The sequence below is a fragment of the Ziziphus jujuba genome, chromosome 12 (genome assembly GCF_031755915.1).
Source record: "Ziziphus jujuba cultivar Dongzao chromosome 12, ASM3175591v1".
NCBI classification, from domain to species: Eukaryota; Viridiplantae; Streptophyta; class Magnoliopsida; order Rosales; family Rhamnaceae; genus Ziziphus; species Ziziphus jujuba.
In genome coordinates this window covers 21,452,382-21,476,970 of record NC_083390.1, presented here as the reverse complement: position 1 = coordinate 21,476,970, position 24,589 = coordinate 21,452,382, and the positions used below count along the sequence as shown (strand labels likewise).

At 34.2% G+C, this 24,589-nt stretch overlaps 4 protein-coding genes across 9 annotated transcripts; all 4 read left to right on the top strand.

The window, feature by feature from the left end:
• Positions 1-199: 199 nt before the first annotated feature.
• LOC107413347 (CDP-diacylglycerol--serine O-phosphatidyltransferase 1) lies at positions 200-8,035 on the top strand. Of its 4 annotated transcripts, none has more exons than XM_048462254.2 (13): positions 200-547; positions 2,987-3,182; positions 3,917-3,982; positions 4,255-4,314; positions 4,765-4,855; positions 5,118-5,172; positions 5,344-5,423; positions 5,535-5,651; positions 5,764-5,848; positions 6,374-6,465; positions 6,836-7,101; positions 7,293-7,381; positions 7,509-8,035. In XM_048462254.2, exons 2-13 carry the CDS (start codon positions 3,019-3,021, stop codon positions 7,634-7,636), a joined length of 1,293 nt encoding a protein of 430 aa, XP_048318211.1. In that variant the 5' UTR covers positions 200-547; positions 2,987-3,018; the 3' UTR covers positions 7,637-8,035. The 4 variants fall into 4 exon arrangements, with proteins under 4 accessions (XP_048318211.1, XP_048318209.1, XP_024927565.2 ...); XM_048462252.2 differs by having other exon boundaries at positions 200-614; XM_025071797.3 differs by lacking the exon at positions 200-547 and adding an exon at positions 897-2,118.
• A 132-nt stretch (positions 8,036-8,167) lies between these two features.
• LOC107413349 (uncharacterized) lies at positions 8,168-10,327 on the top strand. 2 transcript variants are annotated; one of them, XM_016021280.4, is made up of 2 exons: positions 8,168-8,781; positions 8,933-10,327. In XM_016021280.4, the coding sequence occupies exon 2, from the start codon at positions 8,944-8,946 to the stop codon at positions 9,838-9,840; it is 897 nt and encodes a 298-aa protein (XP_015876766.3). In that variant the 5' UTR covers positions 8,168-8,781; positions 8,933-8,943; the 3' UTR covers positions 9,841-10,327. The 2 variants fall into 2 exon arrangements, with proteins under 2 accessions (XP_015876766.3, XP_015876765.3); XM_016021279.4 differs by having other exon boundaries at positions 8,922-10,327.
• Positions 10,328-15,287: 4,960 nt separating this feature from the next.
• On the top strand, positions 15,288-17,314 carry LOC107429404 (uncharacterized). 2 transcript variants are annotated; one of them, XM_016040083.4, is made up of 2 exons: positions 15,288-15,636; positions 15,751-17,314. In XM_016040083.4, exon 2 carries the CDS (start codon positions 15,782-15,784, stop codon positions 16,988-16,990), a length of 1,209 nt encoding a protein of 402 aa, XP_015895569.2. In that variant the 5' UTR covers positions 15,288-15,636; positions 15,751-15,781; the 3' UTR covers positions 16,991-17,314. The 2 variants fall into 2 exon arrangements, with proteins under 2 accessions (XP_015895569.2, XP_048318140.1); XM_048462183.2 differs by having other exon boundaries at positions 15,289-15,636; positions 15,919-17,314.
• Positions 17,315-20,362: 3,048 nt separating this feature from the next.
• Positions 20,363-23,901, top strand: LOC125419096 (uncharacterized). Its single transcript, XM_060813580.1, has 2 exons — positions 20,363-21,418; positions 23,749-23,901. Exon 1 carries the CDS (start codon positions 20,526-20,528, stop codon positions 21,411-21,413), a length of 888 nt encoding a protein of 295 aa, XP_060669563.1. The 5' UTR covers positions 20,363-20,525; the 3' UTR covers positions 21,414-21,418; positions 23,749-23,901.
• Positions 23,902-24,589: the final 688 nt, after the last annotated feature.

Below are 24,589 nucleotides of genomic sequence, written 5' to 3'. Positions count from 1 at the left end.
GATGAGGAGGGGTAATTTAGGTAAATAAAAAAGCCAAACTAAAATTTAAAAAAGAAAATAAATTCCATTTTTTCCAATTTGGACCGTATCTTAAAATATGTTCAAATCTCTCTTTGACCGTCGTACTCTCTCTCTCTCTCTCTCTCTCTCTTCTATGTGTGTGCCTTTATTATATATATATAAATAAATATATATATATATATATATCTCATCGTCATCATCATCATCCTTCGCCTTTTCGCCGCTGTTGCAGAAACGAAGACTCTCTCTCTGCACAGCCAAACCAGAAGAAAAAACAGGGAGAGAAAGTGCAAAAAAAAGGCCGATAGAGAGAGAAAGTGAAAAAATAAAAAAAGATTGGATTTTTATTTGCCTTTTTAATTCATACATATATATATATACAAGTCTAGCACTTAGCTTCATCTTCTTCCCCCACCCCCCATTAATAATATCTCTCTCTCTCTGTATTGGTTTCGAATTTCAAAAGCCTCTGATCCGACGGCCAGGATCTTCTCGTACCTTCAATCGTACGCCTAGGGCTCCTCTTGTCAGTCCCACTCCTTCCTCTCCTTTCTCTTTCTCCTCTCTCTCTCTCTCTCTCTCTCTCTCTACACGTAAGTTTCTTTCTCTAAATTACATGCCTTTTTAATCCACCTTTTTCTTTATCCTCTCTCTCTCTCTCTCTATATATATATATCTGCACATCTCTCTCTATAAATATATTTATGTTTGTGTCTCTGTATATATATATATATGTTTACATATTGATGTGTATTATATGTGCTTCGTATTCATTTCTGAATCTGTGTCTCATATTCGGTCTAGTACGTATTTGTTTTTGTTTTTTTGCTTACGGTTTATTTCGACTTTCATTGGTACGAAAATTATTTATGCTTTTATCGTAAGGAAAAAAAAAAAATTAAAAAAAAAAAACAGCATTTCTGATTTCTTGGTGTTTTCGTTTTAAAAATTCAAAATTTTTTAGTAATTTATATTTATTATTACCAGTTATTGACTATGTTTCTTACATGCAATGTTTTGACTTGAATTGTATTTTGCTTATTGATTGGTTTTTCTTCTGAATTTAATCGTTAATGCGTGGTTTTTGTAGTTTTGATTTAATTTACTTTTTTGATCATTTCTTTTAGTAGGCTTTCCTCTAATTTTTCATGTATGTATTAACTTTCCATTTATCAGGGTCTTTGTTTTAGTGAATTTTGATGTATTTATTGGACGAATTTGGTCTGCATGTAGATTTTAATAGGTAATATATTTGTCATTGAGCAGCTTTTTAAGGCCGTTTTGATTGTTATTCTTCTTCTTATTCTTATTATTTTTCTGGGTAAAGGAAATCCTTTTGATTAGCAATTGATTTTTAGCTCGTTTTGTGTTATGTAGAATTAACAATGGTTTCCGTTAAATGTTATTCAGAAGCTTATTTTTCACTTATTTGATAAATTGGGTTGCAGATACTGTCATTTTGATAGTGCTGTGAAATTTATGGTTTTTGAAATGGAGTACTGTTGGAGCATAAGAATTTAGTTTAACCATAGAAGGTATCGGATTTACTGCTTCTAGTTTGGTTGTGGTTTTAAATATTTACCTGGAAAGTATATAGTATAATGTATCCTCTATTGGTGCCTGAAATGGCTGTAGAACATGTTAAAAAATGTCTTAATCGTGCCTAATAGTTTGGATCATTAGATGGGTTTTAGATGTGGAGTTTGTGTTAATCTTCGATGAATTGAGGCAGAACTCTGGTTTTGATCTTTGAAGGTTTGTAGGCTTACATCTTTTTATTTTTGTAAATATCTATTTGGAGGATATAGCATAACACTTTTCCCGATGGAATTTTTTGTGGAAGTGAGCTGTTACTTTATAGAAAACCGGTGTTATGTCGCATAACCTGTAGGACAATTCTGTAGGGACTGTACCTCTAGGTGGGCTAAGCTGTATTAGATTTATGTCTGACTGATTTTCCATGTTTTTTATGGAGTATATGTCTCAAACATATAATTCTCAGTGGCTTGTGGGCATCAGATATCTGTCTTGTAACCGTCATAGAATTTGAAAGAATCAAACTGTTATCTTGAACGGGGCCATGGAAAATCATTACAGGTCACTGTATTATTTTTGCTTCCAGATTTGTATTTTTATGAATTAATTTTAATTTTGGCTTATTAAAGAAGACTTGTCAATTTGATTATCACTGGATAGAAATTGTGCATATGGAGTTGCTATTGTTGCCTAGATGTGTCGTATGTGGGCAAATGACAGTCTGCTAGATAAAATTCAGCCTTTGAATGTCACAGAATTGCAGATTGAGTTATTGCCTGGTTTATTACAGAAGTATATTTTCTATCGTTAATGAATGACTGAGTAAGGTGAAATTGGTAGTTATTTCTTCAGTGTTTGTGAGCTTTTTGTGTAATGACTCATAAAGCCTATGTTTATACTTTTGTATTGACTTATATGAACTTTTGCAATGCATTAGGTTTGCTAGATTCTTCTAAAAAATGTTGGTTGTGCTTTGGTAACATATAGACTGCTGCTGCTACTTTTACAATTATCATATCAATCAGTTCTGTTTCTTTTCGAAATTTGTCTTTATTTGCATAGTGAATTCCTTTTATTTTATTTTATTTTTTTAATTTTTTTTATTGTTTTATAACTTCTTCAAGTTTATGCAAGTTGCTTTTTTTTGCGCTTTTATTCTTTTGTTTACATATCTGCCACAATTAAAGGCAGCAGTGGAAACTTTTTTATTTATGTTTTATTTCAAGGTTTATGTTCTGGCATTCTGGTGCCTTAATACGAAAAGTCCTTTTCCACTGTTTGGTCTTATTCCTTCTGCACCATCCTTATCAATCGTTTTTTTTTTTTTTTTTTTTTTTCCTTCCTTGGTTGTTTATCTATGGTGAGGCTGATTTACGAATGACTTTGTTATATAAATTGACTGTCTCATTCTGTGTTTTGTGATTTCTAGGGAGCAGGTTCTACCTCTTGGACATAATCCTCATGGAGCCTAACGGTCATAGGAGAGTGCAGAGAAAGGATCATTTTGGTAAAGAAAATGGTGATGTCTGTGAATCAAGTCTTGGTGAAGAACTTGATCCATGGACTGCATGGGCATACAAACCTCGAACCATTTCAATGTTACTAATTGGTGCATGTTTTCTCATGTGAGTGTTCTTGCCAATCTAGGTAGTGGTAATTCTTGAACAACAAAGAAATGTTTTGCAATCTTGACATTATTTGTCTTCCCTCTGAACTCATATGTTCCTTGGTTCATGTCAAAGCTTATGCATCTTCTTGTATACTTGAAGTCTCTCCAAATTTTAGTGGAAATTATTTATGATATGTTTTCGTATTACGAGTGACTCTTTCTGGGAAGAAGAATGACTGTTGTTAATTTAATGTTACGTGTGAATTTTTTTATTTTTTTATTTTTTTATTTTTTATTTTTTTTGTAAGTGATTTTGCTTCTGTTTCTTGTCTGCTTCATAGCTATAAAAAGAATAATGGTTCTTTTCATGGATATTTGTGAACTATAGTTATCTTGAATGAAAAAAATGAAACTTTAGGTGGTTTTTGCAAACTGAAATTTTCCCAAGTGCTTGTGCATGCGGGGAAAGTTTAAGGACCTGAAATGCTTATTTTTAGGGTCTCCTATATTGTTGTAAAGAGAGGGCTTTTGTTGACTTGTTTTCTCCGTTTCAGCAAATAAAAGAAGTGGTCTTGTATACTATGTGTTCCTTTCTGTAGCAGATGACTGTAGCTATATGAACCCACATGCCGTAGATGAACATATTATAACATTGAGCAATTTTGAGACAATAGCAATTTGTGTTTGCAGTACCTGAGCATTCTCATGGAATATTAAGAAATAATGTTTTTTGCTGGTTTTATTATTCAGTTGGGCTAGTGGAGCACTAGATCCGGAAAGTGGTGCGTCTGGAGATGTGGTTATGTCTGTGAAAAGGTAGGTTCTTATTTATTAAGGGTTTGTTTGGAAGTGATTTTACAGGGACTGCTTCTCCTAGTAAAGCATCTTTTAGGTGCTTATTTAAGAACCACCTTTAGGCACTTGTTCTACTTTATAATCATGAATAAAGCATTTTAACTTTCTAGGCAGATGCTCTTAAAAGTATTTTGATCCTCGTAAACACTCTTTCAAGAATACTTGCTGCACTGTATCCTCTTTCATATTTTCATGTATTTGTTCAAATATTTTGAGCTTACTGTGTGTTGTAGGGGCATTTGGGCGATGATTGCTGTTTTTCTTGCTTATTGCTTGCTGCAAGCTCCATCTACGTAAGTTTGAAGATAAAGTTCATTGGAAATGTTCTATTGTTTTTTCTTTTTCTTTTTATTTTTTGGCCATATTAATATAATATACATTTTTTCATGCTATTACCATATTGGAGTTGATATCATTTATTATGATTTCTATAGCATTGTTTTGAGACTCGAATATTTTGTTTTCAATAATTGATCCTGATTTTGTCAGGCTTAATTTGACTTTTTATACTTCTAGTTCATCCATTTTTTGATAATTTTTACATTGAAATGGATATACCTGATTATAGATAGAAAGGCGTGAGGTATATCAGCTAATTTTGCTAGAATGACGATGCTAGTTTGGATTTATGGTTTTGTTTTGTTGTATTATTTTGTTTCACAACTTCTGGTTTTTACTAGAGCTTGTGGTATTATTCTGGTGAGCCTGTTGACACTGTTTACTCATTTCTGTGTTTCATTCAGGGTTCTTATTCGGCCACATCCTGCAATTTGGCGCTTAGTTCATGGCATGGCTGTCATTTACCTTGTTGCTCTTACATTTTTACTATTTCAGGTTTGTTTATTTTCTTCTTAATTCTCTCCATAAATGGAATACGTATGCAGGTTAACTTTGTCACTATTTGACCTTTTAACAGTCATTGAAAGATAAATATGATATTTTCCAGAGTGTTGGAGATTTCAGTCTTCGTAGCTGGTCTTTTTTCTTTTTGGCAATTGTAAACATGGCTTTACTTTAATTCTCTCTACATGTGCTCTTATTCTTTATTATTATTATTATTTTCTTATGGTAACATCTCCAACTTCTCACTTGCCAGAAGCGTGATGATGCTCGGCAATTCATGAAGTTTCTACATCCTGATCTTGGTGTTGGTAATGCAATTTAGTTTGTGAATTTTAAATTTGGCATATTAATCTATTTGATTTTGTTGAAGTTGTTTTGTCTATTAGATTGGTATTATTTTAAATCCTTGCATAGCAAAATGGATCAGTTTGTTTACTGTAACTGGATTTTTTTAATTTGGTTGTATTAATTATATGCAGAACTTCCAGAGAGATCTTATGGATCTGATTGTCGCATATATGTTCCAGAAAATCCCACAAGCAGGTTTAAGAATGTTTATGTATGATTTCTTCTTTGATAACCTACCAAATTTTATTGTTCCCTGATTCTACTTGGTGTGCATGGTAGTTTAGCACTGTTCTGAGTTTTTTGTTTGTTTGTTTTTCTGTAGGAGACTCTTTTTGATGAATTTGTTCTAGCTCATATTATTGGATGGTGGGGCAAAGCTATACTGATCCGCAATCAACCTCTTCTTTGGTTGCTTTCGATTGGATTTGAATTGATGGAGGTTAGTTTATTCTATAAATTTGATTCTGCCCCTCCCCACTTACGCCCCTCAGATTGCACTTCTCAAATGGTCTGTCGTTTTTGGTAACCAAAGCTTCTGTTTGCATTTTCAGCTTACCTTCCGCCACATGTTGCCAAACTTCAATGAATGCTGGTGGGACAGTATTATACTTGACATTTTGCTCTGCAATTGGTTTGGTGAGAGTCTCTGTATTTTATTAGAGTGCGAGGTTGTTTTGTTACTCATCTTTAAATGTTTCACATCAATCTTTGACAAGTACTATGAAATAACATTTGTATTCCTTTCACCTTGAAAAATTTTGTTGAGTTGTCAGAGGATATATGTTTCAATGTTATTTGTTTATGTTTGTTTATATACTGGTTTCTAGAAATTTTCAATTATTTAATTCATGCATGCACTTTTGCCGAAGTTTCTGGCTACGTTTCTTTTTTAATTCGTATTTAGATGTCTCTGACATTGTAAACTTGGTTACCTTTAGAGGCTTTGTATCATTTGGTTATTCCTTTTGATTTCATTCAATGTACTTTTATTTCTTTCTGTGGGTCCGCTCTTGTAACATGAAAATATAAAAAGTAAATTTCATGATGGTGGTGGACTGATTATAATCTTCCATGATTTTTTTGAGGAAAATCAGAGTTGGCATGATGAAATATTATGGTAAAGCATTCTGTAACAACTTCTGTTTGATTTATTCTCTGCAGGTATATGGGCAGGAATGCATACTGTTAGGTACTTTGATGGGAAAACATACAAGTGGGTTGGTCTAAGTCGTCAGCCTAACATTATTGGAAAAGTATGTTTTATACTTTGAATTTTGAGTAATCTTGGTTTTCAAGTTGGCTTTCTATGACAAGTTTTTTGTCCTAAAATTTGAAACTACTTTGTCAAATGCCTTGGGATTCAAGTTAAGTTTCTTTTTCACAAGTGTAACTGATAGGCAGTAATTGTAAGACTTGCAGTTCAGTTCACAGAGTTTGTAATTTGGGTCTTCTTTGCCAGATGCTATCGTTATTTGAGGTTTTTCTTTATTACATGCACAACATAGTTATAGTGGTGGAGTTTCTGATGTGATTATTTTGTGTCTGTACATTTTGGAGAAGTTATCCTTTATATGCTTCTATATTTCATGAATGCTTGTCGTTTACACCGTTTGATTTTACAAGATGTATTTTCAGGTTAAACGAACATTGGGTCAATTTACACCAGCTCAGTGGGATAAAGATGAGTGGCATCCCCTGCTTGGTCCGTGGCGTTTCATTCAAGTTCTTACTCTTTGCGTTGTGTTCCTTACAGTAGAGCTTAACACATTCTTTTTAAAGTTCTGCCTTTGGATTCCTCCTCGAAATCCTGTCATAGTGTATAGGTTGATATTGTGGTGGCTAATTGCAATTCCAACAATTCGTGAATACAATTCATACCTTCAAGACAGGTTCTCTCTCTCTCTCTCTCTCTCTCTCTCTCTCTCTCTCTCTCTCTCTCTCTCTCTCTCTCTCTCGCGCTTTTACTGTCCCCTTTCTCAATACAAGCAAATTTCATTAGTTAATGAAAATTTGTGATATGCACTTGGATTTTTACATACATTTTTTTACCTTCTGTTTGCTTTCTGTCTAAATTTTTCAGAAATACAGTGAAGAAGGTTGGTGCATTTTGTTGGCTTTCTGTTGCTATTTGTATTCTTGAACTTCTTATTTGCATCAAGTTCGGCAATGGTAAGTTCCTTTTGTAGTTGTCTTCATGAAGAAAGCTATATGAAATTAGGGGAAATAAACAAAAAAAAAAAAATAATTGACTCGGTGTGACTGACTTAATTGACCTTATTCTTACTGATTGTACCAGGATTGTATCCGAAATCCATGCCATTATGGCTCGTCGTCTTCTGGGTATCTGCAGGAGCTGCGCTCATTATAATTCTGATTGTTTGGTCCTGGCAATTGCATCAAACTTTTAAGAGAAAGAGGCAATGATTTTGCACTGAGCTACATTAATTCTTTGATTCCTTTCCAGTTTTTGAGGTATCCATCTGGGTTGTAAATACTGGTCGTCTTTATTAATTGTAAATGCTTATTCTCTTAGCTTAGTGCATCACAGTTTCTTGAGCAGAGAATATCTCTATTCTTTCTCGTTAGGCAGTGGGAAAAATGCTTCTTTTAGAAGGGCTCATGAGTTACTGCTTTGTCACCGTTACCGGCAAATTTTTCCCTAGTCCGAGAATGAGCCATTTTATAATTTCAATTTACATGTAATTTTTTTTTTCCTGTTTTGTTGTGTGATTCAAGAAATATATATACGAATTGTTGTGTTCCATTTTTTGATCACCCTGCTATATAAAAGTGCCATGTAATAATGGCTTCCTTGTTTTCTCTTTTGCTCTCTTATGGTTTCTTGGTTGTTTTTTTTTTTTTTTTTTTTTTTTTTTTTTTTTTTTTTTTTTTTTCAAATGGCAATGGAACAAATAGTTTATTAACCATCTCTGGGTAATATGACTGTCAGAGCTAGCATTTCTCCAGCCTAAAAGGCTCTTATGAGGTTCTTTTATTTGATATAAAGTTTCAGGGTTCTGAGTAGTCGGCTAGGTTTCTGTAGGTATAAACTTCAGTTGCCAAAGAAAAATACCTTCAGAAGACCTTACTTTATTTACCTGTTGACAAGTTTTATCGTAGCTTGTTAGGCATGTTTTCTGAAATGTTATAACTTTTTAAGGTTCGAAATCAGCTTTTGAAAGTGTTTGGACTCTTCTATAAAAAAGAGGTTCAGATTACTAGAAGAGCATCTATACCAAAACAATAAAATGTAGCTTTAATAAAGCGAAGCATAGGATTTATTCTCTCCCGTCAATGTTGATGGAAATGACCACTGTTTGTTCATGCCCTTCATACTCTTAATGGAGAAGGGCATAAAAAGCTTTAACAAGTAGAATCGGTGCGGTTTGTCCTCTCTGTCTGAGTTAGCTTTTTTTTTTCTTTTTCTTCCTATTTAATCTCTGCACCTTACCCATTTTATCTTCAAGGCTTCCTCAATCTAGCTATTTGATCGTGATTAGTAAAATAGAATTCCACTTCTCAATCGGCTTCGGTCTCTCTTCACCGCCATAGACAAAGCTTGCAGAAAGGTCTGCCCTCTGTGTTCTTTATTTTATTTTATTTTTCTTTTCTTTCTTTTTGGGTTGCTTACTGATGATTTCGTCATATGTATATGGTTTGTCTCTTTTCCAACTGTTGGGTTTTTTTTCATTGAATGTAAAACCCTAAGTATACTATCAGTTAGCTTTGCCATGGAAGACATAGTTGAAATCCTTATGAGTAATGATCGTGAGAAAATAAATTCTATATTTTCCGGTGTTCGTGTTACAGTACCACAGCCCCAAAGTAAGTCTGATTGGACAGATGATCGGCTGCTGAATTTAAAAGGAATCGTTTTGAGAAGATATAATAATCCAACCCAATTAGCCACTATCGTCAAAGAAGGTTTGACCTCGTTGCAAGAAAATGTTTCTCATAGAACCATTGGCGCTATCATGGTTTCTGCATGGAATCTGTATAGTGTAACCGATAGGAAATATGTTTTCCCAGAAATCCCCATAAACACAACCCCGGATGATGTAGAATTCACTGCATTAAGCCAGAGTCCTTGTGTCACCAATTCTAATAATCCAAATGGAGGAGCAGAAATTCAATGGCCTGTGGATGATTCTGTAACCTGCGCCGTGGGAGCTTATGTTTGTGCATGTTTGCTTCGGCTTGCAACCAAACCCGCCTGCAACTTGCTTAGGGCTTGGGTTAACATCAAAAATCGGTATTCTGATTTAAACAAACGTCATTTTGAGATTCAGGGACTGAACCCCATTCAAGAAAACCTTGAACTTGTTCAAATGGAGTTCAGCAACCCGTCCTCGTTCAACAATACATTGTCGAGGTTTGTTTACCATTTCAATGAGTTAAGAGGAAATGCAAAAGGGTTGGCTAGATTTGCATTCGAGCAACATCTTTCACTCACTGGATTGCATAGTTACAAACTGTTTAGAAGAGTAACTGATAAGCTCGAAGCCAACCCAGATGATCTTTCCGTAGAGTTGAATAGTTCAGTAACTCAGCGTGGGTTGGAGATGATAGACACCATTTTACAGAAGCTTGAAGGTTCAAATGATGAAAACCAGAGTAGGCAGACATGAAGGTACGCTCGATTGTTTGATGCACAAATGTTTGGTCATCTCCAGACTAAAAACTGCAAGGATCTGACTTCTATTTTAGCTATGATTCTGAAGGAGATTGGTGATGACCAAGGCGGTGCTGGTGATGTGTCTCAAATAGTAGAGATTCAATCTATACCCGAATCGACTAGAAATTTGCACCAGGAGATTGCTTCTAGGGTAATCCAGAAATTTGCTTCGAAGACGACGAGAACTGGTTAAGAAGGGTTGTTGCATTTGAGGGAAGAACAAGCTGTTTCTGAATCTTAATTTTTTGTTTTTTTTTGTGTATATATATAGTTTATCATGGTTTTGTTGCTTATTCTCTCGTAGAGCTGTTATCGTTGAGGGCTTGTCTACTATGGTGTTCTTGTATTCTAGCAGTATTATTATTTTAATACATGTATGGAGAAACAGAGAATTGTCTTAATGCTTGTATGTAATAAATTTGTGTCTTATATTAAGTCTTTTCCATGGCCTTTTAAGCTAGACACTTTGTTTCCTTGAGTCTCTGAAATGTCATCTGATCGTACATAGATCTTAAAATGCATGCACATCATAATTCTTTAGTTGTTTGAATAATTACACAACTGGTTTAAAAACATTAGTATCCATTGGATTCCAACCTAAAACTATGTAAAACATGATTTTAGTTGTTGTCTGCAATCCTTTTGAGGACTGTGCATTACATCGTGCTAAGCAGATTTTGATTATAGAAAATCCTAGAACAGAGAGCGCTAAAACCCCAAATCAAACCCCATATCATGCTTCTTTACCCGATTATTTCAAGGCTATCACATGAATTTGAATTAAGGATCTGAATAAATGCTCATGGAGGATAAGCTTGCAAAGCCCCTTGTAATTCTGCAGCAGTATAACGTTAATGCTAGTTAGAAAATGGTATTATAGGAAGCTTAATCTTCCAGGACTCCCAACACTCTCAAGAATTTTTATTTATTTATTTATTTTTTTTGGGGCCAAAGGTCAACTTTGTTTGCTGTAGATGCTTAATATCCTGGCCGAGAGATCATAGTTTCTTGAGCACAGAAGATTGGGAAAAATGCATGACTTACTAGTTTGTCACAAAAGGTTTTAGGCACTCATTATCATTAAACTGTTTCGATGCGATCCTATATTAATTAAATAATAATTTTCTCATCGTCAGCAAATTTTTCCCTCGTCCGAGAATGCGCCATTTTATAATTTCAATATATATTATTTTATTTATTATTATTACTATTTTTTTTTTTTTTTCAGTTTTGTCGTATGAATCAAGCAATGTATATACAAATTGTTGTGTTCCATTTTTTGATAACCCTGCTATATAAAGAAGTGCCATGTAATAATGGTTTCTTGGTTTTCTCTTCTGCTCTCTTTTGTTTTTTTATTTTTATTTATTTTTCAAATGGCAATGAAACAATTATGGTTTAAAAGTAACCACCTCTCAAAAATATGACGGTTGGTACAAGCATTTCTCTAGCTCAAAACGCTTTTTTTTTTTTTTTTTGAGGTTATTTTATTTAACATAAAGTTACCGGAGTTCTGAGTGGTCAGTTTGGTTTCTGTAAAGTACAAGCTTCAGTTGCCAAAGAAAAATACTTTCAGAAGACCCTTTTTTCATCTTGCTGTTGACAATTTTCTTGCATGTTTGTTTGACATGGCATCTGAAATATTATTTATGAGGATTTAAGATTCGAACAGGGGTGGGCCCAGATCAAATGGGACGACTATACAGGGGGATCAAATGGGGGATTCTGTGAATATTGAGTGGATTGTAAACTGCTCATCATGTTTGGAGCTGTCTTGGATATGTGGTGCCTAGTGTAAGTCCACGGACTTGTTTCTTGTGTAAATACAGAGTGTGTAGTCAAAACTGAATTAACGAAGAACAAACAAGAAGTGTTCTTTTTTTTTTTTTTTTTTTTTTTCCCCTCTTCTCTCTTATTTTTCCTTCTTATTTTCTTCCCTTGAAAACACTTTATATAACAAAAAAAATCATATGGGAACCCATAAGGGTAAATGGTTAATTACAAAAGGGACCCGAATAACCCCATTAGAAAAGAACGGGCTTTCGAAACTGTTTGGGCTCTTCTATAACCAAAACAATAAAAAAAAAAAAAAGAAAAAGGAAAAAAAGAAAAAAAGAAAAGAGAAACAAATTTGTGAAATGCACCTGGACCTGTGTTTTTTTTTCCTTCTGTTGCTTTCTGTCTCAATTTTTCCTAAAAACAGTGAAGTAGGAAGGCACATTTTGTTGGCTTCTTGTTGCTATTTGTATTGTTGAAATTCTTATTCGCATCGAATTCGGTAATGGGTGGTTCATTTTATGAAAAAAAAAAAAAATATATATATATATATATATATATATATTTGACTTGGTTTTCACGGACCTAGATGACCTTCTTTTTACTGATTCTACCGGGATTATGTGCTAAATCCATGCCATTGAGGCTCGTAGTCTTCTGGGTATCTGCAGGACCTGCATGTTGTATTCCTGATTGTTTGGTCTTGGCAATTGCATCAAACTCTTAAGAAAAAGAGGCAATGATTTTGCACCAAGGTATACAAATGGCGTTCAGCAAATGGTCCTTGTTCAGGAATACATTATCGAGGTTTCTTTACCATTTCAATGAGTTAAGAGGAAATGTAAAACGGTTAGCTAGATTTGCATTCGAGCAACATCTTTCACTCCCAGGACTGTATAGTTACTATCTGTTTAGAATTGTTGCTGATAATAAGCTCGAAGCAAACCCAGATGATCTTTCTGTAGAGTTGAATTGTCCAATGACTCGGTGTGGGTTGGAGATGATAATCACATTTTATAGAATTTTGAAGGTTCAGATGATGAAAACCAGAGAAGACAAGACATGGAAGTATGCTCATTTGTTTGATGCACAAATGTTTCCTCATCTCCAGACCAAAAACTGCATGGTTCTGACTTCCGTTTTAGCTATGATTCTGAAGGAGATAGGTGAGGACCAATGTGTCGATGGTTATGTGTCTCAAATAGCACAGGTTCAACGTATAACGGAACAGGAGAGATATTATCATTGGGATGTTGGTTCTCTCATAACCCAGCGTTTTGCTTCGACGACGACAAGAACTGCTTACGAAGAGTCAAAGGTGGTGACATTTGAGGGAGGAACAAGCTATTTCTGAATCGTAATTTTATGTGTGTATATCTATAGTTTATCACTGTTTTGTTGCCTATTGTCATGCAGAGATGTTATCATTGTGAGTTTGTTTACTATGGTGTTCTTGTATGCTAGCAGTATTTATTATTTTAATGCCTCTGTGGAGTAACAGAGAATTGTGTTAATGCTTTTATGTTTTAAATCTGTCTTATATTAAGTTTTTTCCATGGATACCTTTCTAAAACCATGTAGAACATGATTTTAGTTGTTTTCTGGTATACTTTTGAGGACTATGCATTGCATGTACCTTAATTGAGCATCTTAGCTTATTAGAACCTTGATCCGAAACTTCGCATTAAGCAGATTTCAATTATAGAAAATCCTAGACCAGAGAGCCCAGGGCTATCTCATGAATTTGAATTAAGGATGTCTGAATAAATGCTCATGGATGGTAAGCTTAAGCTAAGCCCCTTGAAATTCTGCAGTAGTATAGCATTAATGCTAGGTAGAAAATGGTATTCTAGGACAGTTTTTTCTACCAGGAGGCCACCCTCAAGAAATTTGTTGTTGCCTAGGATCAACTTTGTTGGTTGTAAATGCTTATTCTCCTGGCCGAGAGAACAATTTCTTGACTGGGAAAAATGCATGACTTGTTTACCGCAAAAGGTTTTGGGAGCTCATTGTCATTTGAATTGTTCCGATCTTATATATAATTAAATAATAATTTTTCTTGAACATGTTAAATTGGGGGATCAGGAGGGATTTTTTTATCTCCAACTCTATTTGAATCCAACAGTGAGGGTTATCACTTGTGGTCAATGTTATCGAGAGTTCCATATGTATCATCTCAATGGCATTTGAGTACAAATTGTTAGATGTATCGAAAATTTCACTGTATTGGAAATTTCATTGTAATACATAAAAAATGTACCGACCGATACTTCTGGTATGCATACAACCAAAGGGAAAAAAAAAAGAAAAAAAGAGAGAGATTAATTTGCAGAGAAGAAAGAAGATGCTTCAACTTTGCCAAGGAAAAAATGAAAAGAAAAGAAAAGAATAAAGTCAGGAAAGGAAACAATGCTTCAGGTCCTTGTATTTGTGTTGCACATGCATGAGATGCTTCAACTTTGCCAAGGAAAAATGAAAAGAAAAGAAAAAAGTCTGGGAAAAGAAACAATGCTTGAGGTCTTTGTATTTGTGTTGTACAATAGGAGTCGAACACATTAGAGGAGGGAGATTTTTCACCTACATTAAGGATTGAACTTGAATTTAGAGGTATACTTTAAATGATACAACCACTGTGCCGAGCTTATGAGAACCATATTTCTAGTTTCTAAAATAACAATTAAAGACAATTATTTAAACTCCGTAGTTTTCCTCTCTACTTGTCCTTTTTCTTCCTCAATCACAATTATAATTTATTATAAACGTCTTTTTTAGGATAAATTATATTTGGGTATCTTGAAATTTTAGAGTTATATGATTTCAGTTATGAATTTTTGATTTCTACCAATTAGACTGAAGTTTCATTGTTATAAATTAATTTAATTCCTGATAACGGTGTTAAAATTGATCGCCATGCTGACATTACAATTAGTTTTCCCAAAAAAAAAACAAAAAAAAAAAAATTAATGACATAACAATACCCTTTCTTTTAATAGTCCTACAACTATACTATCACATCTGCACTGACAAATTTTTTTTTTTTTCTTTACTCTGCTTTTCATCTTTATAATAGATTTTTTTGGAACACTAAGGACATATAATTACTCTGTTTCTCATCTTTATGAATAATATATATCTAATACATTACATAAAATTATGAGCGTGGGTGTATCTTACCATAGTATCATTTTTTAAATAAAATGTCATACAATATGATACACATTTTGACAGTCATGACTGGGACTAATCAAATAACATTGGGGGCAAACATGTATTTTACAATTTCAATTACCTGTGTATATATTTTTTATTATTATTACTATTTTTTCTCAGTTTTGCTGCTGTGGGTTTGAAGAAATGCATATTTAAACGAATTGTTGTGTTCCATTTTTTAATCAACCTACTACGTAAAAGTGCCATGTAATAATGGTTTCTTTGCTTTCTCCTCTGCTCTCCTGTGGTTTTTTATTTTTTATTTTTTATTTATTTTTTTTTCAAATGGCAATGGAGCAATTAAACTAATTTAGCACCAAGCATTTTCTCTTTTATAAAAGAGCTTCAGATTTCCAGAAAAGCTTCTAAACCCCCCCCCCCCCCCCCCCCCCAAAAAAAAAAAAAAAAAAAGGGGTAAAGCGTAGCTTCTCAAACTGTAAAGCTAAACGTACTATATTTGACAGAAACTGACCGCTGTCTGTTCATATCATTCGGATCCTTAATGGAGAAGGAAATAAAAAAGCTTTTTTAACAGTGGAACCAGTGTAATTGTCCTCTCTGTTTGAGTAAAGATTTATTTTTTTTCTTTCTATTTAGTCCCTTAACTTTACCCAATTTTTATCTCCAAGTATTCGTCAATCCAAACATTTGATTGTTATTTATAAAAATAGAATTCTATATCCATATTGAACCATTCTGTAAAGTTTCACTTCTCAATCAGCTCCGGTCTCACTTCACTGCCATAGCCAAAGCTTGCAGAAAGGTCTGCTCTCTCTGTTTTTTATTGTATTTTTTGGGTTGCTTACTGATGATTTTGTTATACATATATGTGTGTATATATATATATATATATTTTTTTTTTTTTTCCATTGTCCAGGATATACTACTATCAGTTAGCTTTGCTTGCCATGGAAGAACAATCAAATGCCCAAAGCTCTGCTTCTCAACAAGATGACTCATTTGAAATTGTTCATCCAAATAAAAAGCAAAAAAAAGAAGACATATTTGAAATCCCTGATGAATTATTGTGGTATGTACATCCTAGGTTTGCTGGTTTGCCAAGATTTAGTCTTGAACCTGAAAGTAGGTCTGATTGGACCGATGATCGGCTGCTGAATTTGAAAGGAATCGTTTTGAGAAGATATGATAGTCCAACACAGTTAGCACCTATTGTCAAAGAAGGTTTGGCCTCCTTGCAAGGAACAGTAACTCGTAGAACCATCGGAGCTATAATGGTTTCTGCATGGAATCTGTATTATATTCCCGAGGGGAAATATGTTTTCCCGGAAATTCCCACAAACACAACCCCAGATGATGAAGAATTCACTGCATTTGACCAAAGTCCTATTACAACCAATCCTAATAATCCAGATGGAGCAGCAGAGATTCTATGGCCTTTGGATGATTCTGCAACCTGTTGTGTTGGAGCTTATGTTTGTGATTGTTTGCTTCGGCTTGCTACCAAACCCCCCAGCAACTTTCTCAAATCTTGGGGGAACATCAAGAATCGGTATTGGGATTTCAACAAACGTCGTTTTGTGATTCGGGGACTGAACCCCGTTGAAGGAAATCTTGAAGCTGTTCGAATGGTATTCTCCTACTGGTCCCCGTTTAAGGAGACATTATCGAGGTTTGTTTACCATTTCAATGAGTTGAGAGGAAATGTGAAAGGGTTGGCTAGATTTGCATTCGAGCAACATCTTTCACTCACTGGATTGCATGGTTACCATCTGTTTAGAAGAGTTGCTGATAAGCTTGAAGCAAACCAAGATGATCTTATTGTAGCTTTGTATTGTACAGACGATCATTATGGGTTGGAGATGATATACACAATTTTCCAGAATTTTGAAGGTTCAAATGATGAAAAGCAGAGAAGACAGACATGGAGGTATGCTCGTTTGTTCGATCACCAAATGTTTGCTCATCTTCAGACTAAAAAGTGCAGGGTCCTGACTTCCATTTTAGCTATGATTCTGAAGGAGATAGGTGACGACCAAGGTGGTGATGGTGATGTGTCTCAAATAGAACAGATTCGAGGTACGCTGGAATATAACCAAGATCGTTTTCAAAAGATTGCTTCGGAGGTAATCCAGAAATTTGCTAAGAGAACTGGCTAAGAAGGGTGATTGCGTTTGAGGGAAGAAGAAAGCTATTTCTGAATCTTAATTAATGTTTGTGTATATAAGTTTATGATGGCTTTGTTGCTTATTGTCTTTGCATACACATGCCTATCATTGAGAGCCTGTGTGGTATTAGGTGTTCTTATATGCTAGCAGTGTTATTATTTTAATACCTCTGTGGAGTAATAAGAGAGTCGTCGTCTTAGTGCTTTTATGTTTTAAATTTTTACATGTCTTATATTAAGTTATTCCATGGCCTTTCAGGCCCATGATTTACCAGAAAATTTTTCCGAGAATGAGCCATTTTATGATTTCAATTTACATTGTTTTAAAGTTCTATGTATTATATATATGGTCCCTTCTTCTATTAGAGTATTTTAATGGAAGAATTGTTGCATATGAAGAATTATTATGTTACATCTTGTTATCATCATGCCGCATAATGTGCAATGTAATAATTTTTTTTTTTTTTTTTTGGTGGTTGTAATTGGCACTGGATTTTAAGTACAAGTATTTCTTATGTGACATGTCAACGTTGTTTTTTTGGATTCTGCTCAGGTGATAGTATTTTCGATGTTATTAAATTAGAATTTAAAGTGCGATACCCTTTTTGGTACAGTGGTATATTTGCCGCCCATTCTGTGAAGACTTTCCGTCATTGTGCTCTGCACACTTTCATCTGGGTCTTTAACTTTCGTGGCACACGTTTGGCCCACACCCGGACAATTCAAAAAAAAAAAAAAAAAAGCTAACATAAAAATGAGTGGCCCAATGGACCACTTATATCAATCAATCCGTACGGTTCAGCTAATAATAGAGTTTGGAATCTTCATATTTCCAATGTTTATAAAGCATAAGTTTTATTAAATTTACATGCTTTATCGTTGAACATGTAACGGTGGCATCAAATCATTTTTATTACTCCTATTGATCAAATACCATGGACATAAGTTCTTATTGGATGCCTCATTTTTGGGACACAAGAGCTTCTCAATAGATTATTATTATTATTTTTTAATGAGTTAACTTTCCAAAAAAAGTTTTGGATGTGTTATTTATGTTGATTCATTAATATATAAACGTAGAGAATCAAATTTACATTTTATGTTGATACTATATTATTTTAATTTAATGCATTACAAATTTTCATATTATTATTATAATATTTCAAAAAAAATATAAATAAAAATAAAAATAAAGCAATAAATATTTATAAATAAAAAATTAAAAATATAAATAAAAAGTATTATCGATGGAATTTATAAATTTCACTTTTTATTTAAAAAAATAAGCCTTTTTTTTATATATTTAAAAAAATTATTCTTTATTTTTTATGGAAAGGAAACATTTTATTTTAAAAAGTCATTAAAGGCCTGTTTATTTATTTAAAGTGCCAAACATACGAAATTAGTAAAGCAGACAACATTGTAACAGAAAGTGACTACTGTCTGTTCATATCATTCGGAGACCCTTAGTGGATAGGGATGTCAACGGGGCGGGGCGGGGCCGGTTTTTAAAATCCCGTCCCCATCCCCGTATGGGATTTTTCATCCCATCCCCGCAATTTTCCCCGTTTTTTTACAAGCGGGGCGGGGACGGGGATTCCCCAATCGGTGGCGGTGCGGGGACGGTTTCCCCATTTGTTTTTTTTCATATAATTAATATAATTTTTTTTGATAAATTTATATTAAAAAAAATTCTTCTATAAGCAAAATATAAATAAAATGACCAAAAATATAATAAAAATACAATAAAAGATATCAAAGTTCAAATTTATAATTTTAATAACATACATTCTCAAAAAATACAATATAATATAATCCAAATACATAAACATAAAATTTATAAAAATACACATGCACACATAATAAAGTTTTACTTCTCATTTCCTTAAGTCTCCATGAAAGAATGTTCCGTAAGAGTTGATTGCTACAAAAATAGACAAAAATATTAAATAATATCAAAAAATTTTAAACAATTTAATATAAACATTTTTTGTGATAAATAAATTCAATTTACCTCCTTATCAATTTCTATATCACTCATAGTAGAAAAACAAACTCCAACATACGGTGAAGAAGATGAAGCTAACAAAAATGAGATTAATTAGTTAACAATAAATATAAAAATTATTAAACACAAAAAATATAAAATTTAATTTTTCATACCATTAATTTCAGCCCATAACCAATCGAATAAGTTTAATTTTAATTTTCAAAATATTAAAAAAAATATTAAAAAAAAAAAGGTAATCTATACGGGCCGGGTTCGGGCCGGGGTCTTTAATACCCGGTCCCGGCCCATCCCCGCTTCGGGTCTAAGAGAGTAAGCCCAAGCCCGCCCCGTCACCCCGTTTTTGCGGGGAAAAACCGCCCTGTTAGGGGCGGTGCACCGCGGTTTCGGGGATGGGCGGGGCAAATTGACATCCCTATTAGTGGAAGACGAAATAAAAAGCTTTTAAGCAGTAGAACCAGCATGGTGACTTTTTATTTTTTATTTTTCATTTAATTTTTTAATTCCTTTGCTTTACCAATTTATCTCCCAAGTCTTCGTCAATAGCCAACTAATGACCACTGTGTAAAATTCCACTTCTCATTAGCATAGGTGCGCGCTCTCTCTCTCTCTCTCTCTCTTGCCAGAGTCCTCGTCACCCTGCCGCCATAGCCAAAGCTTGCACAAAGGTCTATCCTGTAACATCCCACATCGGTTGGAAAGGGGAACGAAGCATGACTTATAAGCATGTGGATACCTTTCCCTTCAAGAGGCCTTTTGCCAGTGGGACTGGCAGAAACAAAACCATGAGGGGGGCTACGGCCTGGAATACCTCAAAGCGGACAATATCTTGATGCGGGTGAACTGGGCCGTTACAGATGGTATCAGAGCCGGACCCGGATCGGTGTGCTAGCGAGGACGCTGGGCCCCAAGGGGGGAGGATTGTAACATCCCACATCGGTTAGAAAGGGGAACGAAGCATGGCTTATAAGCGTGTGGATAGCTTTCCCTTCAAAAGGCCTTTTGCCAGTGGACTGGCAAAAACAAAACCGTGAGGGGGGCTACGGCCTGAAATACCCCAAAGCGGACAATATCTTGATGCTGGTGGACTGGGCCGTTACATGCCCTCTCTGTTTTCCTTCATTTTCTATTTTATATTGTTTACTGATTTTGTTGTATATATATATGGTTCGTCTATTTTCCCATTGTTTTGTTTTGTTTTGTTCGTTTGTTTTTTTGTTTTTTTGTTTTGTTTTGTTTTTTTTTTTTTTTCTGTACTGAATGTAAATCCAGATTATCCGTTAGCTTTGCCATGGAAGAACAATCAAATGCCCAAATCTCAACTTGGTTTGCTGATCTTCGAGATGTGGTTTTAGGGTTTGGGCCTGTAAATGGGTCTGACTGGACCGATGATCGGCTGCTGAATTTGAAAGGAATTGTTTTGAGAAGATATAATGATCCAACATAGTTAGCACCTATTGTCAAAGAAGGTTTGGCATCTTTGCAAGGAACAGTAACTCAGAGAACCATCGGAGCTATAATGGTTTCTGCTTGGAATCTGTATTATATTCCCGAGGGGAAATATGTTTTCCCCGAAATTCTCGCAAACACAACCCCAGATGATGAAGAATTCACCGCATTACCTTTTAAAACCAATCCTAATAATCCGGATGGAGCAGCAGAGATTCTATGGCCTTTGACTGATTCTGTAACCTGTTGTGTTGGAGCTTATGTTTGTGCATGTTTGCTTCGGCTTGCTACCAAACCCGCCAGCAACTTTCTCAAATCTTGGGGGAACATCAAGAATCGGTATTGGGATTTCAACAAACATCGTCTTGAGATTCGGGGACTGAACCCCGTTGAAGAAAACCTTGAAACTGTTCGAATAAGATTCACCAACCCGTCGCCGTACCAGAATACACTGACGAGGTTTGTTTACCATTTCAATGAGTTGAGAGGAAATGTAAAAAGGTTGGCTAGATTTGCATTCGAGCAACATCTTTCACTCGTTGGACTGCATAGTTACAATCTGTTTAGAAGAGTTGCTGATAAGCTTGAAGCAAACCCGGATGAACTCTCTGCAGTGTTGAAACTGCCAACGACTCGGACTGGGTTGGAGATGATAAACACCATTTTACAGAATTTTGAAGGTTCAGATGATGAGAAGCAGAGAAGGCAGACATGGAGATATGCTCATTTGTTCAATCACCAAATGTTTGCTCATCTCCAGACTAAACACTGCACCGAACTCACTTCCATTCTAGCTATGATTCTGAAGAAGATGGAAGAGGATCAAGATGGCGGTTTTGGTGATGTGTCTCAAATAGTACATCTTCAAAGAATAGCGGAACCGCGTAGAGATTACCATCGGCGGGTTGCTTCTAGGGTAGTCCAGCATTTTGCTTCGAAGACATCGAGAACTGCTTAAGAAAGGTGTGTGCATTTGACGGAAAAGCAAGCTGGTTTTGAATCTTAATTTAATGTATGTAGTTAATTATCATGATTTTCTTGCTTGTTTTCTTACAGTGATGTATCATTGAGAGCTTATGTAGTCTTCCTCTATGGTGTTCTTTATATGCTTGTACTGCATATTGTACAATACTTCTATAGCATTGCGTTTCCTTTGGCCTTGTTTGTTCAGTCCATGAATGAATTGTTATCCGATTATGCATGGATCGTCGTCATGTACAACATAATTCCTTGCCGATTGAATAATTAGATAACTGTTTTCTAACCAGCAATTCTATATGGATCCCCATATAAAGCTTTTTACAACATGAGATTTTGGTTGTTTCCTTGTTACACTTCATGAGGTCTGCGCATTACTTGTACCTTAATTGAACATCTTAACTTATTAGAACCTTGATTCTGCTTCACATTAAGCATATTCTAAATAAAGAAAATGCTAGGACAGATAGCAAAGCCCAATTTTCATGCTTCTTATACGTGATTAATTATTTTAGGGCATCTCATGAATTTTAGCTAATGATGCCTGAATAAATACTAATGGAGGATGAGCTTGTTAGCCCATTGCAATTTTAAAATGTTATAACCTTATTGATGTAAGGTAGAATATGATATTATAGGAAGCTTTTTCTTCAAGAGTTCTCCACTCTCAAGAATTTCTTTTGCCTAAGATCAAAAAAGTTGATTGTAAATATGCTTATTCTCTTGGTAGAGAGATCACACTCACAGTTTCTTGAGCAAGAGATTACAGTAAAACCTGTAAAATCTTAATAAATGAATAATCTCGTCAAATAAATAAAAATGTTTTATCCTAATTCGTATTGGTGTATTGAATGATTCACTAAATGCATAAGATAATTTTTTTTTTTAAATCTTTTATAACCTATTGAATATATAAATTAATAATTAATTAAACTTGTACAAAAAATGATATATATAAATATTTATATATATATATATATAATAAGAAAAATTTATATAATACTTTTATTCTTTTCATTAGTGAGCTTCTTTGTATGGTGAAATTTTCTATTGATTTTTTTCTTTATTTGTTAATTGAGTTGTGATCAATATTACGATTATAGATTTTATAAAGCATGATTGATCTTTTCCTTTTTAATATATATTAGATAATTAATAAAATATTTTCTCAAAAATAGTATAAGATTCGTTTTGAATTAATAAATTATTTGTTTATCAATAAATAAATAATTTTTTTAAATTTATAATTTTTTATAATCTTATGAATATTCATTTACAAAAGTTGTGTTGTAGCGAGGAAAAATGCATGGGTTACTGGTTTGTCACAAAGATTTTAAGCGCTCATTGTCATTTAGACCTTTTTATCCCATCATTAAGTAATATATATATATATATATATATATATTCACACATATTTTTTTGGACAAATGTTAAATTGGGGAAGGAGGATAATTTTTTTAGCTCTAAAACTAAAAATTATCAATAGTGGTCAATTCTATTAGAGTGTGCCACGATGATTAATAATTAAATAATATTGCTAGAGAACATTCTCTCACCACTTAGCCGCGTCCATGTAGCTAACTTTGGTTAGGGTATTAATCACAAAGATAAAAGGAAAATAGCAATTACTGTTAAAGATAATTACTGAATAAATTTAATCACCTACATATATAAATATATATATATATATATATATATATTTATATATATAAGTATTCAAGACACACTTTTTGAAAAGAAAGGGACTTTAAGAAGAAGAAATAAACCAAAAGTAAAACCGGTTGAAAGGTTTACGACCCGATTGCGAAGTAAATGGCAGTTTCTAACCAGTAATACCGTGATATAGATTTTATTTATTTATTTATTTTTGAGTAGAAATGACTTTGCAATTAAAAATTCCCTCCCCGTTAACGTTGTAACGGAAAGTAGGCACCTTTTTTTTTTAGCTGAAACGGAAAGTAGGCACGTTGTGTCTTCATTATTGGATATGGATTATAGAAGTTTGGAACTTAGGACCCTCTTTTATTTTATTTTTTTATTTGACATATGAACTTGGGACCCTTGATGGAGAAGAAAGTAGAGTTTAAGTAGAATACTGAGAATGAATGAGACCGAGCGTTTGCTCTTTTTGCATAATTCCATTTTCGTTTTCTTTTTTTCCTTCACTCTTTGCCCCCTCTGTTCCTCTTCTGTTTTTTTTTTTTTTCCTCTACCAAAAAGACAATAACCAAGATTCATTGGTTGGTGATAAAGTTATGGTATTTCTTTGCCTAGTACTGAATTTCTACTTAATCTAGTTCACTATATCACATCAGCTTCAGCTTCAATGGAAGAACAATTAAGTTCCCAAAGCTCAACACCAAGCAAGAAGAATCTTCTGCAAGCACATTCTTTTTATGCCTGTCAATGTATTCTTCATCATCGTCGTGGGCCTAACAGTCAATCAGACTGGACAAATGATCGTCTGCTGAATCTAAAAGGAATCATCTTGAGAAGGTGTGTTATGTTGTGGTTCTCTGACCACTTTAGAGAAGAAATATGAGAAGAAAAATAAAAAAAATTCTATTACTCTCTTGGAAATAGAATACAAAAAATAAAACTTCTCTCATGGAGGATTCTCACGTGGATCCTCTCTCTACACTATCAAATTCTCTTTGGAATTGCTCACTTTTCTCTCAAGCTCTCTCTGGAACTTAAACACTCTCTCTCGGAGTTTACTCTCAATACTCCTCACTTGGGATGATATTGAGCTTGCTCTCTTAGCTTGGCTTGCATGCAACGGGATGGAGCTTATTTATAGGCTTACAAATTTGGTGCATATCCTCCATTTTCAACTTCTTCTGACAGGTGCCCACAATTGTTGAGCAAACCATTTTCGATATTAATTGCAGCAACCATTGTAAACAATGGTGGTTGAGCAATCTTCACACTGTCAGTGCAATGGTGGTGCGGCTGGACTTCACAATTCTCCCCCTCCAGCCGCATTTAAAAACTGATGGTCATTTGCCATCCATTCCAGCTATGTCTCTACACAGCTTCAGCTTCTCTTGAGCAACAACTTTTGTTAACATGTCTGCTGGATTCTCTTTTGTGTGGATCTTCATCAATTTCAGCAACTGTTGATCTATTACTTCGCGTATCCAATGATAGCGGATG

Bases quoted from the DNA above. Each gene is read 5' to 3' on its own strand.
- LOC107413347 (XM_048462254.2), top strand. From the start codon at position 3,019: ATGGAGCCTAACGGTCATAGGAGAGTGCAGAGAAAGGATCATTTTGGT. The intron at 3,183-3,916 runs GTGAGTGTTCTT...TTTATTATTCAG, and splicing joins ATTGGTGCATGTTTTCTCAT to TTGGGCTAGTGGAGCACTAG. The intron at 5,652-5,763 runs GTTAGTTTATTC...TTGCATTTTCAG, and splicing joins TTGGATTTGAATTGATGGAG to CTTACCTTCCGCCACATGTT.
- LOC125419096 (XM_060813580.1), top strand. From the start codon at position 20,526: ATGGTTTCTGCTTGGAATCTGTATTATATTCCCGAGGGGAAATATGTT.
- LOC107413349 (XM_016021280.4), top strand. From the start codon at position 8,944: ATGGAAGACATAGTTGAAATCCTTATGAGTAATGATCGTGAGAAAATA.
- LOC107429404 (XM_016040083.4), top strand. From the start codon at position 15,782: ATGGAAGAACAATCAAATGCCCAAAGCTCTGCTTCTCAACAAGATGAC.